Raw genomic sequence first — 18,074 nt, 5'->3', positions numbered from 1 at the left:
ACTCAACAAATAGCATTTTTGAAAAATAAAAATAAAGTGATTGAAATGAAAATTGGGTTATTACTGTTTATTCACAAAGATGAAATTCTTTTGACTGCTTGGTGTCCTGGTTTAACGCGCTGTGCATTATTGGACCAATACTTTTCGTTTAACAGCTGGTTGGCTCTTGTAAAAACCATGGACCATTTGGTGTACAGCGCAGCTACGATTCTGGCAATGAATGTTATTTGAAGATGCAACATTATTCTGCTGAACAAGTCCACTGAGTGCCAGGGAACCAGCAACATGTGAGCTGGGTGGTTAATCCATTTCAAAGAAGGCTAATGTAAATCAAAAGTTCAAACAGTGTCAGTCTGTACAGATGCACAGAAAGGACCACACCAGTTTTTTCTGCCTGAACTATCAAAGCATAAATTTACGTGGACGTTGAGGTAGAATTTCCATTTTTTGAAATCCCCTCATTTATGTATAGTTTCCATGACTGCCATTGCTTTTTGGAAAAGTCACCACTGCATCACATCAACAGCACTGTCAACATTGAAAAGAAATGCCTGCTGCTGAAATAAATGTGGGCCAAGGCTTTCCTGCTATGTAAAGTATTCATGATTTGTGATGATATATTTGTGTCAGTTCAAATCGACCTACCTCCCAGTATGAAAATCACTGAGGGACTCCCAGGAAAGTACACAGCTGTCCAGATGCACCTGCACTGAGGCGGCTGGGACCTGGAGGCCAGTGGAGCAGATCATGCCATAGATGGGATCCGCTACATGGCAGAGGTAGGCTTACAAAACACAAAGGCTGTCCACTGCAGTAAAGCCAGGTTTTAAAGAACGTCTGTCTCATGCTCAACCAAACTGGGATCAATTATAGGTGCAGAAGTTTAAAGGGATGATGGGTTTCATCAGAGTGAATTCTTTTAACAAGGAAACCAGAATGACCTGCATCTATTAATCAGCCCTCTTTTTTTGAAACCACTTCTAATCTGCACACAAACAAATTTCTTGCTTCCTGTTGAACCGTTTCAAGACTTTCTTTCATTTCATCAAACAGCTGAAACAATCGAAAGTTAGTAAATGCATTTCTATATCCCGATAGTCTTCAGCTACACGGCAGCACAGTGAATGAGTGCTTGTTTCCACCGGGCTGCTCTGGATCTCAGACGGCCTGTAACCTTCAGCTATGAGACGCTTCCTTTCCTTTCCTTTGAGAGGTCATCGCCGCAGCAACGCCACAGCTGGCATCCACTGTGATAGCAGCAAATAATTAAGATGCATCCAAGTGAGAGTTTACATAAAACTGGGACTTTATTTTCACTTCTACAGCACTTTACTCATAAGTTAATATCTGACATCTATCAAAGAAGGAACATTAAACAGTCAGAATGACTGAAAAATATAACATATCTGTAAAAACATGACCAAAACTGTCAGATGTGTGCAACCATTACAAGTGAGTTATTGAATATCTGTTTAAAAAAAAAATCAACTTTTTTTTGGTTTCTAGCTGTTTAGAAAACAGGTCAATAAATCTGGAGTTTTGGTTGTATCAGTGCCTTTTAAGTATGTTAAATACAATTTAATGATAAAGCTTAAAGCAACACAGATCCTAAAAAACTGTAATAATCCTCTAAAGCCTGCATTTATGGGATCAAGTCACAATGATCTCTTTTCACTGAAACTTTAAGCATCAATGTTACACAGCTTTGTTTTATTTTCTTTCCAGGATGGCCATTTTGAGAACACCTACTATAGTGATTTTATTGCAAACTTGAAGAAAATCAGGTATGCCACAAAAACAAACAAACAGAAGAAAAACCCCACATTGCTCTACTTGGGGTCAGAATCCAAATGTGACCTCTAGCTGAGCCATAACTCACTGGTTTAGTTTAACGTGGTGTTTGTGTAACCCTCACAGGTCAGTCCAAGAACATATCCAACCTTGATGTCCGCTCAATGCTCCCTGAGAATCTGAAGCGCTTCTTCAGGGCTCCCTCACCACTCCGCCCTGCTACGAGAGCATCCTCTGGACTGTGTTTGATAACATCCATTGACGACAGTCATTCGGGTGCTTGCTCATCTTACAAGCTGCCAAACATATCTACATGTAAGGGATGGCTGTATTCACTTTGCAGTGTTTGCTTCTTTCCTTTTTCTTTCCTTTAGGTGGATTTCACAATTCAAGGTCTATCAGATATGGTGGGTGGTTTTAAAATTTGATATTGACATGCAATTAAAGTTAGATTGGTGATTCTCCAGCCTGATTCTTTTTTTCTGTTGTCCTCAGAAACTGGCTCTTTGTTTCCTTTGGTGCTCAATTTCCAGGAGAAAGATTCTGGCAGTTATGCTTTGGCCAGACCAAAACTGAGCATGTACGGAGGGGTGCAGCTGGACAGTCAGTACAGATGTTCCTGATGCTTCTGTTTGTATGAGCTTCAACATGCTGCAACAAGGCAGAATATCATCTGTTGATGTTGGGGATTTGATTGAATTGTTGGTGAAGGGTTCATGGTATGTTTTACAAAGGACAAAATGCTTTTCAAGGCGCCTACAGGCCAATATTAAAAACACGTCACAGCTTGAGCCATGTACTGCATTCATATGTCATCAATAAAAGCTTACAAGAGACCTGCTGTCTGCTCACTGACTCCTTCACACGTCCTTAACGCTGCATCTAGTGCACTCACCGACTCACAGCAAACCTTAGCCTGCATGAAAATCTACCAACATCTGCAGGCGCAAATACAAAGAAAAGGCACACAGAGGCATCTAAAATTAAAACACTGTCAAGTCTTCTACCACACACACACTCCCTCGCTCCACACCCGCAGCGAATACTTCCTCTTCTATCAATGTTCTCCTTCTTTCTTCAGAAGGGCGTGGCCTTCTGTGCATCCTGTGGGCTCTCTTTGAGCTCTTTCAGCGGCAGATCGCCATCACCCAGATTTAACTCCACTTTGTTCCTCTTTGCAAACATCTGGAAGACCTCCAGGAAGGTCTTCTTCTTTGTTTCGGGCACCACCAGCCAGATGTAGATCAGGGTGACCAGACAGATGACGGCAAAAATGATGAAGCTGTAGGGGCCCAGGCCTCGCTGGGGAGAGAAGGAGAGGAAATGTGATTTCTGGGTCCTCGACATGAAATGTAAATATGTCAGGAAGACAAACAGAGCAAACAAGGTGAGGTCAAAAGTGAAACACTGCTCTTTATAGATGTTTCTCAAGCATCTTCTTCCCTTGATTACACTTTCAGGTTTAAACATGTAAGAGGAAGTAAACATGAGATGAAGCTTATGTTTATATCTAAGATCACGTCATTCAGTGAAAACTCCTACACATAATGTCTCCTCATTTAAGATTTTACAATATGTTTTCTGGTGTTATAGTATTCAAGCTCCGACATTATGTTTCAGGCGTTGTAAATGCAGTAAAAAATGTTTCTGGCACTCTCTGCATGTTTGCATTCCTCATGTATCTTCCTCCTCCTCATTCCCTATGTTGTGCCTCTTCTTGTCCTCCTCTTATTTTGTTTTCTCTGTCTGTGTTTGTGTACGAGGAGTAGGTGAGCCACTCCCTTTCCAGTTTTTCCCACTTCACTCGATGACCGAAACCAACACTGTTCTCTTGTGCTTAGATCCACCAGCTTCCCACCTGCCTGCCTGTTTTAATCAGCTGATTTGATCACCCCTGGCTCCAGTCTGCCCTGTTTACTGTGAGTCAAACAACAAGCTAGTTTTGCACACAGAAACTGTTCCTGACTAGTTCAGCAGCCAGCAACACTAAACCATCCACCTAAAATAAACTCCTTCTTTTCTTCACATGCACAAGAAATATTCTAAGTGTCACCTAAAGGTGGAGTGTGCATCAGGTAGGTGAGTGATAGGTCCAAACTGCATTCTCTAGCATGACAGCAATCAATAATAAACAGGAGGAACCAACTGATTTTTTAAAATGTTGTTCTCAGTTTGATACCTGAATCAAACTTGGTGCTGAACCATTAGGAAAATGTTGTAAAAGGAAAAAATATATCTGAAATCTACTTTTTCTACTTTACCTGAGCACTCGAAGCACTTTATACAAAACGCTTAATTTGCCCATTCCAATGAAGACTTTTTTCTCTCTGCTGAAGTGCTTTCTATCTGACACTCACACTCCAATATATGCATCAGAGGCTTGAGGTTAGTATCTTGCTAAAAGATAAACATGAGGCAGTAATTTTGAGTACAATTCAAATCAGTATAAGTCAGCATTTTGGCCCACTCACTTTAGGGGTCACTACAGCAACTCACTGGTATCATGTCACCCTATCCCCAGCATCCTCCTGTGTCACACAACCCCTCTTCATTTCCTTCTTTACTAGATCTATGAATCTCCAAAATCCTTTGTCAACTATATCCATATAGGGTCTGCACATGTCCACAGCAGTTCAGTTCCTTAACTTTGGCGGCAAAACCTGAGCCGTTACTCTCATGTACTCTTCTCTAATCCTGTCCCTCCATCCTGGTCATGCTGGTTTCTTCAGCTCTGCCACCTCCAGCTCAGCCTCCTGACTTTTTGTTAGCACCACAGTCTCCAAACCATTCATCATAGCAGGTCTCACTACCATCTTGTAATCTTTCCCTTTCACTCTTGCTGCTATCTTGTTATAAATCATCCTTGACACTCATTTCTAGCCACTCCACCCTGACTGCAATCCTCTCCTCTCTTACGCACTGTTTGTTGCAGCATATTCTTTACTTAATTCTTATATTTGTGTTGCAAGGATGAAATGCAAACGAGTGCATTTAAATCTTTTCTAAACAGGTTAATCCCTGTTTAGAAAAGCAATCCCTTGTTTGCAAATCTATGCAAATTGCAAAGAAAATATCAAAGTAATCCAATTCTAAGTGGCATAAAAGATCACATTACAGTGAGGATGTGGGGGGAACTGCCTTGCTGGTTATGCTCGACAAAACATCTGGAACTAATTCCACTGAAGTCTGAGCCTGCAGAAATTGAGAAACTAACCTCGAGGAAGGGGAAGACAAGGCCAACAATGAAGTTGGAGAGCCAGTGGACGGAGCCGGCCACCATGAACGCCGCAGGCCTGGCTGTTTGCCGGAACATCTCAGTGGCCACCACATAAGGAATGGGACCTGCAGAACAAAAATGCAATTAACCACAACCAAAACACTCGAGACAGACATCATCAGTCTTCACAGTCAGAGAGGATGCTCATGTCTCAAACAAACTGAGTGCTGATGTACAAACTTTGATTATATGCCTGGTTACATCTAAACAACACTTCAGCTAATGGAGCGCCCTGCTGTAATCAGTATGTGTGTAAATACTGATTACAGTAAAGCGCTATATAAATACAGGCCATTTACCATTTACCATTTAAATACCAACAGGTCTACTCAGACAGACTCACTCGGTCCTATGGCATGTCCGATGACGTAGACGATGACAGAGGCGATGCTGACATAGGGCATCCATGTCACAGTCTCCTGCAAACACAGACAAGCAGCTCTCAGTAACTATTCCTTCTGATGTTTGTAAGCAGGAGCAACATTAACGGCTCCACATGGAGGCCTTGAGGATCAAAGGCAGATGATTAATGTGCCTACTCTCCATTGTGTCTCTAAATTGTGCCTTTACTGCTGCTGAAAATGACGCCTGTCTGAAAACATTGGCTCCAGGTGAGGTTGCAGGTTTGAAGGAGGGCAGCACTGCGTTGGCGGTTCTCTCTAATAGTCAGTGTTTAGTGTCAGGTGTCATGGCTCCTGCAAACAAAGGGGCCAAAATATCACTTTACTGTCTCAGACCATGATGGGAATCCTAGACGTACAACATGATTACAGGCTGGTAATCTGTAGCACGGTGACACCGTTTGTTATTTTGGCTTTTTACTGGTTGCGTCTTGTTTAATTATTTTGCCAATCTGTCATCATGTCAGATTCTGCTGTTCCTTAGCTGTCCTGCAGGAGTTCTCACTGTGGCTTTTCAGAAATGGCCAAAACATGGGGATAAAGTGCAGGTGAAATTAAATCAAACATAAAGAGATGTGGGTCTCCACACCCACCTGAATCCAATTTCCTGTTATTTATCATGTGCCAGATGTTTGGTTTAGCTTTTTAAAAAAAACAACAACAAAAAACAAAACAAAACAAAACACCAGAAGCCCTTCTTGACACAATCCCAAAGGGATTTGGGTCTCCTCCCTATACTGAACTGGGATCTTTGGCCTGTTAGTCAGATGTATAAACCACTACACTATGGAGACAGAGATGTTTTTATATATAATGTCTCATTTTTAGGAAACACAAAAGTAATTAGACAGCTGACAAACAGTTGCATAGTTAAGTGTGGCCTGTACCCTTTTACAAATTAAACTGATAACATATAAGTTTAATTTACTGCCAACAGCCACTAATCCTTTCAAAAAAAAATCCATATCATCGTTGTGCATATCAGTTTCAACATCTACAATCTGGAGACACCTTCCTGAATGGAAATAGAGGATTTATAATATCACCCTGGTAATAACCCTGGCAGGTTTTAGATCTCACCCTGGGTCAACACACCTGAATCAAATGATTAGTTTGAAGCCCTCCAGTCCTCTGGAGGGCTTCAAGACATGTTGAGGAGGTAATTTAGCCATTTAAATCAGCTGTGTTGGATCATCTAAAACCTGTAGGACACTGGCCCTTGAGGCCTGGAGTTCCCGTCCCCTGTTTTATAACAAGGTGCGAACTACTGGTTACACTCAAGAACAGGAAGGCCAGATTAGACTAAACTCTAAAAGGCCTGCACAGATCTGGAAAAAAAAATCTTGGGATAAATGAAAGCAAGATGAACCAGAATGACGGAAGAAAAAAAAAAATGGAGAAGCAGAGAAACAGTTCTGGATCTGAAGCATACTGCACCATCTGTCAAACATGGTGGAGGCAATGCTATGGCATGGGCATGAATGACTTGAACCAAACCACTGGCGTTTGTTGCTGACATGGCTGCTGATAGAAGTAACAGGACAAACTGTAAAGTGTACAGGGCTATACTCTGTGCTCAGATTTGAAGTGCTCAGACAATGTTTCACAGTAGTTTGATGGCCAATCTCAACCCAAGCACAGCAGCTTTGCAGTTTTAGTATATGTACAAAACTTCTGGTCTCAGATTTGCTTAAAAACTTTTAAATTAATTAAAAATCCCAGTCTGCAATTAATACAATACAAAATACTTCATAGAGTGCACTATACAGGTCATCGGATGTTCAAGATGGGCTTTACATCTTCCAACAACTGCTCACACTGTCAAGGCAATACACCAGACAATTACATCCACGCTCTTTGGTTCTGTCCACCAGTGCAAAAGTTTTGGCGCGAGATATGTGAAGACTTATCAAAGTGTCTGAAATGTAACATTCCAACTTCCCCCTTAGTGTGTCTACTGGGCAGCTTAGATAATGTCACTTCAGAAAAGAATATCGCCCATATGATCTTCACTGCCCTATGCATAGCCAAGAAAACAGTCCTCATGAACTGGAAAAATAAAAATAATCTTAATTCTAACCAATATAGAAATTATCTATTAGATTACATTAGTCTTGACACAGCCTCTGCCACCACATTAGATCAATTGCTCTGGGCCCCTTTTATCAGCTCCATCACCTAGTGGGGGTGGGGGGTCATAGTTTGGTCCCGCCTTCACTGTTGTGATTGGTGAGGGGGTAGGGACAGGCTTAGGGCGTCGGGGGGTTCCCCGGAGGCATCTTCCTTGGGGGGCTCAACCCGGGGTAGCGGTCACGTCCGGTTGGGGGCTCTGTTGGCTCTCAGGTGACTGTTTCCTCGCGGCTGCGTGCAGCGGGGCTAGGGGAGGGTCTGTGCTGACGGACGTGGGTTACTGACCTGGCAACCTGGCTGCCCCTGGGTGGGTCCGGGATGGGCGTGAGGTTCTGGGGGCGCTCCGTCTCTGGGCTGGGGCCCGGGCCGGGCCTCGGGGGCTTGGGTCCTGGTTGGTGTGTTGCCGGGGTTGTGGGCGGGTGGGTGCATGGGGGCCCGGCCCTGGAGCAGGGTGCCGCCGGTGCGTCGAGCCGCCTGGGGGGCTCTTCAACTGGTGGGGGGGGATGGTCACATCTTGCAGGAGCTTTCTTCTCTTCAGGAACTCTCTGCAGGAGGGGGAGATACAGGAGAGGTGGAGGAAGATCTCAGCCTGGGCGTTTACCGTCTTATGTAGTCTGGAAGATGTGTGGATGGTGGGGTGGGTGCAGTTTTCTCTGTGGTGGGGTTGGGTGGACTGTCCAGGGCTCTGTGGAGCCGGAGGGCGCTACTGCACTGGGCCCCGGTCTGATGGGCCTGGGCCCCCCTTCCCTGGCGGGTCGCGAAGGATGGGAGTGCCTACTGGGGTCAGCGGGGGAGCTGGCCCCAGGGAGGGGTTACCTGCCCCTCCCTTCCTTCCCTCCCCATCTCCAGCTGCCTCCCTCTTCCCGCTCCTCCACAACCACCCACACATGCAGGGCCTTGGAGTGGGGGTATGTCACCAGGGTGCAGAGGAGGCTACCCCCCCCCCCCCCCCCCCGTCCCCTTCTGGCTGCCTCTGCCTCAATTTTATCCCACAACTTAGACATTCACATTATTCACACTCTCATTACACATACATATAGGATCTTGGGGGTGGGCACAATCACGGAGTCCAAATTACCATCAGGGTGTATACCTCACCCCTGACGTCGTTGCCCACCTCTCAATTTTAAATACACTTAGTCATTGAGGGCTAGCAGGAGGGACTATGCGCTTACCTGCTGCTCTCTGGCAGGTAGCTCCATGCCCTCCTGGGTTTTAATTGCACCTTAGAACACACATGCATCAACACTACAATGAGCGGGTGGAGGGAGGTTTGGAGTCTTCTCCCACCCCCATTCTCTGCGGCCTGCTGGAGCGGGAGGGCTAGTAGGAGGAGTTGGCCGTCCGACTGCGGTCTGGGGTGTGGGGCCTCCCTGCTGCTGCGGAGTCGGGGCGGTCTGCCTCTCCCCACCGCAGGGAAAAGGGTAACACCACCTGGGTCTGGGTGCAATTCCCCCCTCCAGGGGCAAGGGTACCTAGACCCGGTTTGTAGAGTACGCTTGGGGAGTGTGATTGTGTGTACAGCGTCTCTTTATGTCTGTCTCCACGTTGGTTGAGTGTGGAGTGAGTGCATATGAGAGCATGAGGGTGGGAATGGATGTTTGTGTCTGTGTGTGCCTGTATGTCTGTGTCTATATGTCAGGTTGGGTATCAGACGCCACCTCTCTGGGGACACCTCAGGCCCTCCAAGGTTTGGAGGCCTATCTCCACCCACCACCACTTCCCCTGCCAGTGGCGGACTCCCTCAGGTGTCGGTGTGTTGGTGGTTCTTTGTGTCTGGGGGTGGGCGTCCGGGTACACACCGGCTCACTCCTTGGCGGCCGCTTGTTGGGGCCTGGGGCCTGGGGCTCGCTCGGGCCCCTTTGGAGGTGGGGTGCCCCCGGCCTCTCGGCCTGGGGCTCGGTCACTCAGGCACAGCTGGGGGCCGGCGGAGCTCACGGGCGCGTCACTGCAACTCCCCCTGACTTCTGCTCCGCGGCTGCTGGGCGAGCCCTCATCTGGGACTCTCCTCAGCTCTTACTGGAACAGTGGCGCGGCTGCCCCTCTGTTGGTCTTCCATGGTCTCTTGTGTTCTGGGGGCCTCTGGATGTCTGGAGTTTTGATCTCCTCCATACCCGCTTCACACCCTGGAGGACGGGGCTGTGGCCCCCCCACACTCCCTAGCAGATCATTACATGGAGAAACCTTTGGAATGCAAGCATGCTGATCCACACAGGTATGCACACATGGGTATTCACAGACGCGGACTAAAGCTTTCTTGGCTGCTGCGTCAAAGCACACTGTGCGCTGTCTATCTTGCGTGCTGCACAATATCGTTTATTATTTAGTAAATATTGATATCTATGACTAGCTAGTTTATTGTGATGGTGCTTTGTTTTCTCTATTATTATGTTGCTCTTTGTTGTTTGCTGTCTCCTCTGTTTGTTTTTTTTTTTTTTTTTTTTCTCCATACAGGTGACCCAGGAGTTCTTTTTTTTTTTTCTCTCTCTTCCCCCCCCTTCTCACCGTCTCTTCTCCCCTTTGGTTTTCTTTCTTTCTCTCCCCCTCTTTCTCTCATTCATTCCCCCTGTCCTATTTATTTAAAAAAAAAAAAAAAAATGACAAAGGATGAACTGAAGCTCTGCCATCACGTAATGTCGCATACTGCTGTTTCTGATGTCATTTAGAAAAAAAAAAAAAAAAAAAAAAAATATGTACAACTATGTATAAAACGTATGCAACTTCTGAACAGCGATTGGACAAGTTTTCGTAAAACTACTTGAGTAAAATCTGAAAATTTGTATTTGATTCATACGTCATTTACAAACATGTAAAGAGGCAAAACTACAAAAACCTGTTTGACATATTATTGACTAACTGTCCACAATAGAAGCCTTTGCAACAGTGCAGGTTCAAACTGGGACCCACGTTCTGGACTCTAAGTAAGCCAAAAGTCTGTCCACTCTGAGTTAAATGCATGAAAGATGAGTGGGGGAAAAAAGCCATAATCAGTGGTGGTCTCAACAACAGTAGAGTGCCTCTATTTTAATGCAGTGAGGTTAAAACTATGGAGTGGACTAACGCCTTCATAATGTTAAATTTTATTCAGTGCTTTTAATTAATTAATTATTCAACATAGCTGTAACCCAGTGGGGACAAAGTGTAGGTGAGAGCAGAAAATTAAAATCACACAGATTAAGATGAAAATTTTAAAGGCCTGTTGCTGTAGCCTTGTAGGAATGAGGATTTTGGTGGCTGCTGTTGGAAAAAAAAAAGAGTGTCCTGGTTATCCAAAAATATGCTGAACAATGTCAAATGACTTAAATTCAGTAACATAGAAGCATAATATGTGAAATGCTGTTAAAATTACAAGCAGCTCACATTTACAAACTCACCTCTAACTATAATTAGTACATTTTTAGACTATAGCTGCAATTAAATCAATCTCACGAGGCGTTACTCTCTGATCCACTGATCCTGAGATCATAAACAGGATCTTGCAAATCTCCTCTGATTCTTTCCAGGTTGGGGAACTAATAACTGAACCACTAGAGGGCAGCAGAGTGACAGGTTGCAGGCATTAGTAGTGCTGACAGGTCTGTACCATACCTGCAAGTTGAGTGCGACAGTGAGCAGCACACAGGCTCCGCAGCAGATCCCAAAACCACAGAGGAGGAGCAGGCGGCGACCTGAGGCTTCCACGATGAACACCTGGGATGACAAAACCCCCATTCACAGTGGTTATCTCCATCTCACATGATCAAACAACACACAAACAGCTCCTCTCCTCAGCTTTGCTGGGTACCTACAGCAGTTATGGTCATAAAGACATTCACTGCTCCCGTTCCCACTGTGACATACTGGATGTCACTCTCCCTGACTCCTGCAGAGCCGTATATGCTGTCGGCATAGTAGTAGATCTGAGAGAAAAGAGAGAAATGCATTATGGTTATAACACGACAGCCTGTGAATAAGCAAGAACATAGATGTTGTCATGCATCCTGAGTTATTGTGTGAGGGACGAGGACAACTGGATGGGCACGTCTCACCGCATTGACACCCGACAGCTGCTGGCCCATGTTCATGACGACTATGGAGATCAGCTGCCAGCGAAGAGAGCGCTGGGACAGCAGGGAGAACACACTCAGGTGACCTTCGACCTTCTCGGACTGGTCCTCCTGACGCATCTCCAACAGCTCGCTGTCCACGTCGTCCCACCCACGCAGGCGCTGCAGTGCTAAGAGTGGAAATGCATACAGTGCCATAAATGCTCAGTTTATCTTCGATGTGTAGTGTAGTTATGTGCGAAATGTGAATGATGGTGGTGATGATGATGGTGAAACCCTGGGTTTCGGCACCAGTGTGGTGTGAATAAGGTGGGACCACAGATTGTTATTGAGAGCCATCTTTATTCATTCCACGGCTGCAGGAACACCACCATCATTCACCAACCCGAGTCCCCGTGTTTTAACAGGCAGGTGTGATTGCGGATGTCGTGAAGGTGCGTCCGCACGGCACCGCCGACCACGGCTCACCACAGAGATTTTTCATCAACCCTGCTCAACAAAGATACCGGGGAACTGGTGACACTTGTTGGAGATGTGGGGGAGATGGAGCTAACCATTTCCATATCTTTTGGGATTGCAAAGTTATTCGCCAGTACTGGTCTCTAATCCACGAACGTCTACAAAATGTTTTTTCATTTGTTTTCCCTTTAACCTTTGAGATTTTTGTGTAACACACCAGTGGATAAATTGAATTCTAATGATAGAAGACGTTTGTATATCCTACTGGCTGCGAGTAAAAAGCCCCTTACGAGGAGATGGCTTAAGCCTGAACCACCAACGATGGAAGATTGGATACATTCTGTACAAGAGACATATACGATGGAAAAATTGTCATTTTCTCTTAAACTTCAGAGGGATACCTTCTACAGAATATGGTCTAAATGAACAGAATACGTTAAGCCTGTTAGGTGTGATTTTTTTATGAACCATGCTTTTTTTATGTTGATGACATCGCACTTTCTTACCTTTCGTTGCTTTCTTCTCGTCTCCATTCTGGATGAGCATGTACCTGGGGCTCTCAGGGAAGAAGGGGAGCAGCAGGAGCTGAATCGCGGCGGGAATACCAGTAAGGCCCAGCATGAGGGTCCAGCCTGGACACACACAAGGAACACAGACACGCTTTTAAACTTATTCTTAAGACCATGTCTCAACATCTGATGAATAAATGATCAAACATGTACAAACTTAACTACCTGTGCTGTTTCCCAGTATGTTTCTAATGCCCAGCACTTGGGCGCAGAGGATCCCAACAGTGATGAAGAGTTGCGGAACAATGCCGAGAGCTCCCCTCAGGTTTTTGGGAGCGATCTCACCCAGATACATGGGCACCACATTGGAAGAGAGACCTGCAGATGGGAAAGCATGCACGGGTGAAGCTAAACCGCCTGATCACGCCTGATCCTTAACCTGGGCTGTTGTTAAATTCGGGAGCTGACCTGCACAGATGCCTACTATAAACCTGGCCACAATGATGATCTCGTAAGACTTGGCGATCTCACTGACTCCCATCATTATAGCAGGGACGATGGAGAAGATGTTGTTGAAGAGGAGGGTGCCCTTCCTGTAGCAGGGATGAAGCATTAGTTGCAAGAAACATGCAGAGCATGCTAAACTACACGTGGAATGAAGCAGATTCTCACCTCCCAAATTTGTTGACCAGAGGGGCCACCATCAGAGAGCCGAAGAAGCCTCCGAGAGGGAACATGGACACGGAGAGAGACCACAGCAGAGTCAGGACGTTCTCCTCCATCGGGCTGTGGTAACGCTCCATGTAGGTTGTATTATAAAACTGCTGCATGAACTGAAAAGAGCAGGAGAGCACTGATGGGAACGAATTATCTTCCCAGCGAGTTCCATTCAAGCTTTTCTTTCTTTAATCAGCTTACCTGCGATGGAGAGTTGACCACAGAGACATTATAGCCGTACTGGAAGGACGAACCAAAGGCAGCTATGAGTGTTGCCAGCACCAGGACTACAGTTAGCCTCTGTTTTTTGTTGGGGAGAGGGGGACAACATCAGAGCGCTATTTGAAAAGTCAGAAAAGAAAATTGTGACCATGGTTGTGATCACACGTGGACTGTAACTCACCCCTTTCCTCTCCACAGGCTTTCCCCATTCCTCGGTGTCCGCCATGGCCGTGTTTGGGCTCGCTGTCACTTTCAGCAGTAATAACAGCACACTTTATTATTACTGCCCACTGGATCCTGCCTGCCCTTTGGACACCAGATTAGAGAGCGTGGCATTGGTTTATGGTTATCGCACTCATGTTGCTGACTGTGCTCTCTGGTTAATTTTTTTTAATGTAATACACCTGAAAGATTAAAAGCTTACTTGAATGTTGATATCTAACTCTTATATTGCACTGTATCCTTGACTGAACAGGATCAGTGGATGCAGGTGTCATTAAAGAAAAAAATGATAAGGATAACGCATCTTTATTGCTGATCCACGCGCAGGCTGCACTGCATCAGATGGATTTATTAAAATAATACAACAGCAACAACTTCAGCATTTACTGTCAAACAGTTTGAAAGGTTTATCTGCTTGCACCTCTCATCGATGACACTAAAAAACTGTTTGTTTGTTCGCCCTTGCACAAACACCACAGCTGTAAACATTTCTTTTTCCAAATGTTTGCTTTGTCAGAAATCTGTCATGCACACCATCATCTCTTATCTCTAAAGCCGAGCCTGCTTGTCGATACAACGCCCCTGAGGCTATTTGCTCCTGGAGCTGGATGTTACTTGCTTCAAAGCACAAACAAACAAACCAAAGAAAAAAAGCAAACAATTACATTTCAGAACTACTTCTGCTCAGAGTAAACTATTACTGAGGCAGTCTTGGAAGAATAGACTGAGTTTTACTGAAATAAAATGAATGAAACCAGAGTTTGTTTTTATACATGAAGGTAATAAAAAGCAGTAAATGTTTACTACACAGTTGCGCTATTTTAAATTTGCTGTTTTAGAGAAAACTCTTTTTATTTTAAATAGAATTATTTACATAAAGTAACAGGTTTCATCAACAGGTTCATTTTAGATTTTAAAACATGCAAATGATGCCTTTTACTCCTTTGGATACAAAGAGGTTTGGCTTGGATGGCAGTCAAAGAGTTTGAAACTTTAACAAATCTGACATAAGATGTGATAAAAAGAATTCCAGCTACTCAGACGAGCAAAAATTATGGAGACTGTTACCAACCTCCCTCAATTCGTATCAAGATGCTGACATTTTCTACATTGTTCACATTATCAGTGTAAAACTACAGCAAAAAGCTGTGGTCTGGAAGTGAAAGGTTAAGGCCTTGAAGTAAGGTTGGAGCAGGGTTATGGTGCTTTGATAGCATAAATTTTAACATTATGGGGGTTTACATATAGAACCAAGTGTAACCTTTATTAGGTTACACTTGGTTACATGTCACTTCTTTTGCTCATATCACGGTGAAAGAAGCTAGTGGAGCTATTGTTGCTGCTGGTAGCATCCCACCAAGGTGGTAAAGTGGATAAAGTGCAGGTTCACTTCCAGTTTAAAACCTTACTCCCATGTTTAAAAAAAGATTTACAGTCAGTTCAAGGGGTTAACATGCACATATCAGCACAGAAACATGCACACAACACTGCCGTAATAAAATGCTATCATGATAATGACAGTGTTGTGGAGATATGTGAAGGTGTTACTGTGAGGGTTGCAACAACAACAAAAAAATCTCTTGCTTTGGTTTGCTGACAATTCCAGGAGGTTTTCTAAGAGCGGAGTGATGAAGGGAGACCAAAAACCAGTTTTCTTAGAAGTGGCCTGGAAATCACTGAGCTCCATTCCAGGTTTTGTGCAATACCTTGTGCTTTAACACAGAGGACGCATTACATAAGAAGTCATATGAAGCTAAAGCTACTTCCAGCTGCTCCCTTATTCACAATGAGTCACCAGAGTGACTGAAGGAACTACTGAGTGTCAATAAACAAGAAAAAACGGCGTCCAGTGGACGGTCTGTGTATTCAACCCCACCTCTGGCGCCGGTGCCCACCTCTCAATTTTAAATCCATGTAGACATTGAGGGTTCTCGGGAGGGACCGTGCTAACACCTGCTGCTCTCTGGCAGCAGCACCATGCTCTCCCGTGTTTTAAATGCACCTTAGAACAACATGCAGCAACACTACACATGAGCAAGAGGAGGGAGGTTTGGAGTCTTCACACACCCCTGTTCTCTGCTGGCCTTCGGGGCGGGGGGGCTGGAAGGAGGTGTTGGCCGTCCGATTGGGATCTGGGATGCGGGGCCTCCCTGCTGCTGCGGAGCCTGGGGCGGTCTGCTTGCCTCCATCCCGGGGGAAAGGGTAACATCTCCTGGGTCTAGGTGCCGTTTCCCCCTCCAGGGGCGAGGGTACCTGGACCCGGGGTATAGAGTTTGTTTGGGGAGTGTGATTGTGTGTACAGTGTCCATGTATGTCTATCCCTATGTTGGGTGAGTGCTGAGTATTTGTATATGTGTGCATGAGGGTGGGAATGCATGTTTGTGTCTGTGTCTATATGTCAGGTCGGGTCTTAGACTCCACCTCTCTGGGAACTCCCAGGCCCTCCAAAGGCCTGTCTCTCCTCACCACACTCCCTGCCGGTAACTGATGCCCTCAGGGGTCGGTGCGTTGGTGGTTCTTGGTGTCCGGGGCTGGGCGCTCAGGTATGTACCAGCTCACTCCCGGTGACTACTTGGCGGGGCCCGGTGCCTGTTGTCGGCAAGGCCGTGATGATCCATTTGGCAAAGTAAATCCGTTGGGTATCCTTGCTGGTCTTCAGACTAGTGATGGGATTTTCGGCTCTTTTTAGAGAACCGGCTCTTCAGGTTGTTTTGTTGCTTTAATGAATTTATTATTAACAATAATATAAAATTATGCTCAAAAATTGGTTTTATTTATATATGTTTATATATAAATATATGTGGTGGCCCCTAGAGACAAAACACATACAAACTCCAAAACAAATTTCTAGCATTAACTGAACTTCCAAAACAGAGCTACTTAGATCACTTACATTACACAATTGAAAGCATGTGTGTATCGTTTGTGTATTTATACACAAGCACTCATATATATTCAAATAATAAAAAAAAAGAAGTTAATTTACCTGTTATTACCACACACCAAATCCAGTCGTTGGTACTTCCTGGCTTGTGTAGCCACTAGGTAACAAAAGCTCAGCTCAAATCTTACCTAGCGTGCTATAAAGCAGAACCGCACAAACTCATAGATAATTACACAATTGTTATACAGTTCAGACTTCATTCATTTCCAAAACAACTTTACAAGCAGTTACAAATACATTCAACCTTGCATGTTATACAATTAAAACATTTACCAATATAAGTAACCAATCCTGGGATGTCCTATTAATAAATAACACTTTTTCACGTCAGTGTGGCTGAAACCTACCTGCTGAGTGAGATCAGTCCAAAAACATTGTGACAGAGCTGATGGACTTTAAAACGGTTATTTTCTTCCTCTGATGGCTTCTTTGTTTTCCCTGTGCAAAGAGATCAACAAAAGCAACACAATCACAAAAACAGAGAAATAAATGAATAGCATTACTGTCATGGACTATGGGTCAAAGTATCATCAGAGCATTCTGCATCCTCCTCGTGTTTGTGTTCAAAAAGCTGCTTTTGGTTTTGTAGATACAGCTCCTTCTTTCCTAAACATGCGGCTGCCTCGGTAGCAAAATGGCAACCGCTTTTTAAAATTAAGCTAAAAAAAAAAAAAAAAGCTAATTAAAAATATGCAACAAAACAGTAATTGTGTTTGATTCTTCTGAGGAGTAAAGTGCAATAAAATAAAATAAAATACAATAAATGTCTGACCAAACATCGTTTGTAAGTAAATAATTGCAAAGTACTTACTGGACTTCAGCCACCAGTCACACACTTGTAGAAATACCCCCACACGACAAACTTCCAAATGACTGCGTGGATGTGAGCGTGTAGGCAACGGACCAAACCATTGTGAGGCAAATGGGTTGGGGGTGGTTGGGGTATAAGGTGTGGGGTGGGGAAACTTGTCAGATATTAAAATGACTTGTTTGGCTTCTTTAAACAAATAAATCAATCAATAGCAGCCTTGGTTTTCGTGCATATTAATATCAGTTCACCGTTCAGCTGTATTACTGCATAGTTATACATACAAATAATGAGGAGACAGAGTTTTCTGGTTTTCACAGGAGAAGGAGCAGGTTAGGACCATCGTGTCGCCATGTAATTTCCATCGATGGTTGCACTGCACTGATTGGACCAAAATTTTCTAGAGGTATGAGGGGGTGTGCACGGTGGTGACACTCCAGACCTCCTCTCCGCCCCCCCCCCCCCACCACCACCACCACCACCAATTGGGGAGAGAGCACAGATGCAAACCAGGAGTCAACAGCCCCTCGTAGGCTTGCTGACCCAGG

At 44.7% G+C, this 18,074-nt stretch overlaps 1 protein-coding gene across 4 annotated transcripts; it reads right to left on the bottom strand.

Annotated features, from left to right (window-relative positions):
• Positions 1-1,282: 1,282 nt before the first annotated feature.
• LOC146644732 (solute carrier family 2, facilitated glucose transporter member 5-like) lies at positions 1,283-17,879 on the bottom strand. 4 transcript variants are annotated; one of them, XM_085393376.1, is made up of 17 exons: positions 17,530-17,879; positions 17,066-17,156; positions 16,761-16,854; positions 16,196-16,491; positions 15,842-16,027; positions 13,734-13,858; positions 13,532-13,630; positions 13,286-13,446; positions 13,082-13,206; positions 12,839-12,991; positions 12,611-12,736; positions 11,628-11,815; positions 11,388-11,498; positions 11,188-11,289; positions 5,412-5,487; positions 5,006-5,133; positions 1,283-3,093 (listed from the first exon to the last, which is right to left on the bottom strand). In XM_085393376.1, exons 6-17 carry the CDS (start codon positions 13,776-13,778, stop codon positions 2,869-2,871), a joined length of 1,539 nt encoding a protein of 512 aa, XP_085249502.1. In that variant the 5' UTR covers positions 13,779-13,858; positions 15,842-16,027; positions 16,196-16,491; positions 16,761-16,854; positions 17,066-17,156; positions 17,530-17,879; the 3' UTR covers positions 1,283-2,868. The 4 variants fall into 4 exon arrangements, with proteins under 4 accessions (XP_085249502.1, XP_085249501.1, XP_085249504.1 ...); XM_085393375.1 differs by lacking the exons at positions 15,842-16,027; positions 16,196-16,491; XM_085393378.1 differs by lacking the exons at positions 15,842-16,027; positions 16,196-16,491; positions 16,761-16,854.
• Between the last annotated feature and the right edge of the window lie 195 nt (positions 17,880-18,074).

This window comes from Rhamphochromis longiceps, linkage group LG20 (assembly GCF_057381845.1).
Source record: "Rhamphochromis longiceps isolate RC_006_pf linkage group LG20, R_longiceps_female_GT1.1, whole genome shotgun sequence".
Taxonomy (NCBI): Eukaryota; Metazoa; Chordata; class Actinopteri; order Cichliformes; family Cichlidae; genus Rhamphochromis; species Rhamphochromis longiceps.
Note: the sequence above shows the minus strand (reverse complement) of the source record. Positions and strands in the feature narration are given on the sequence as shown.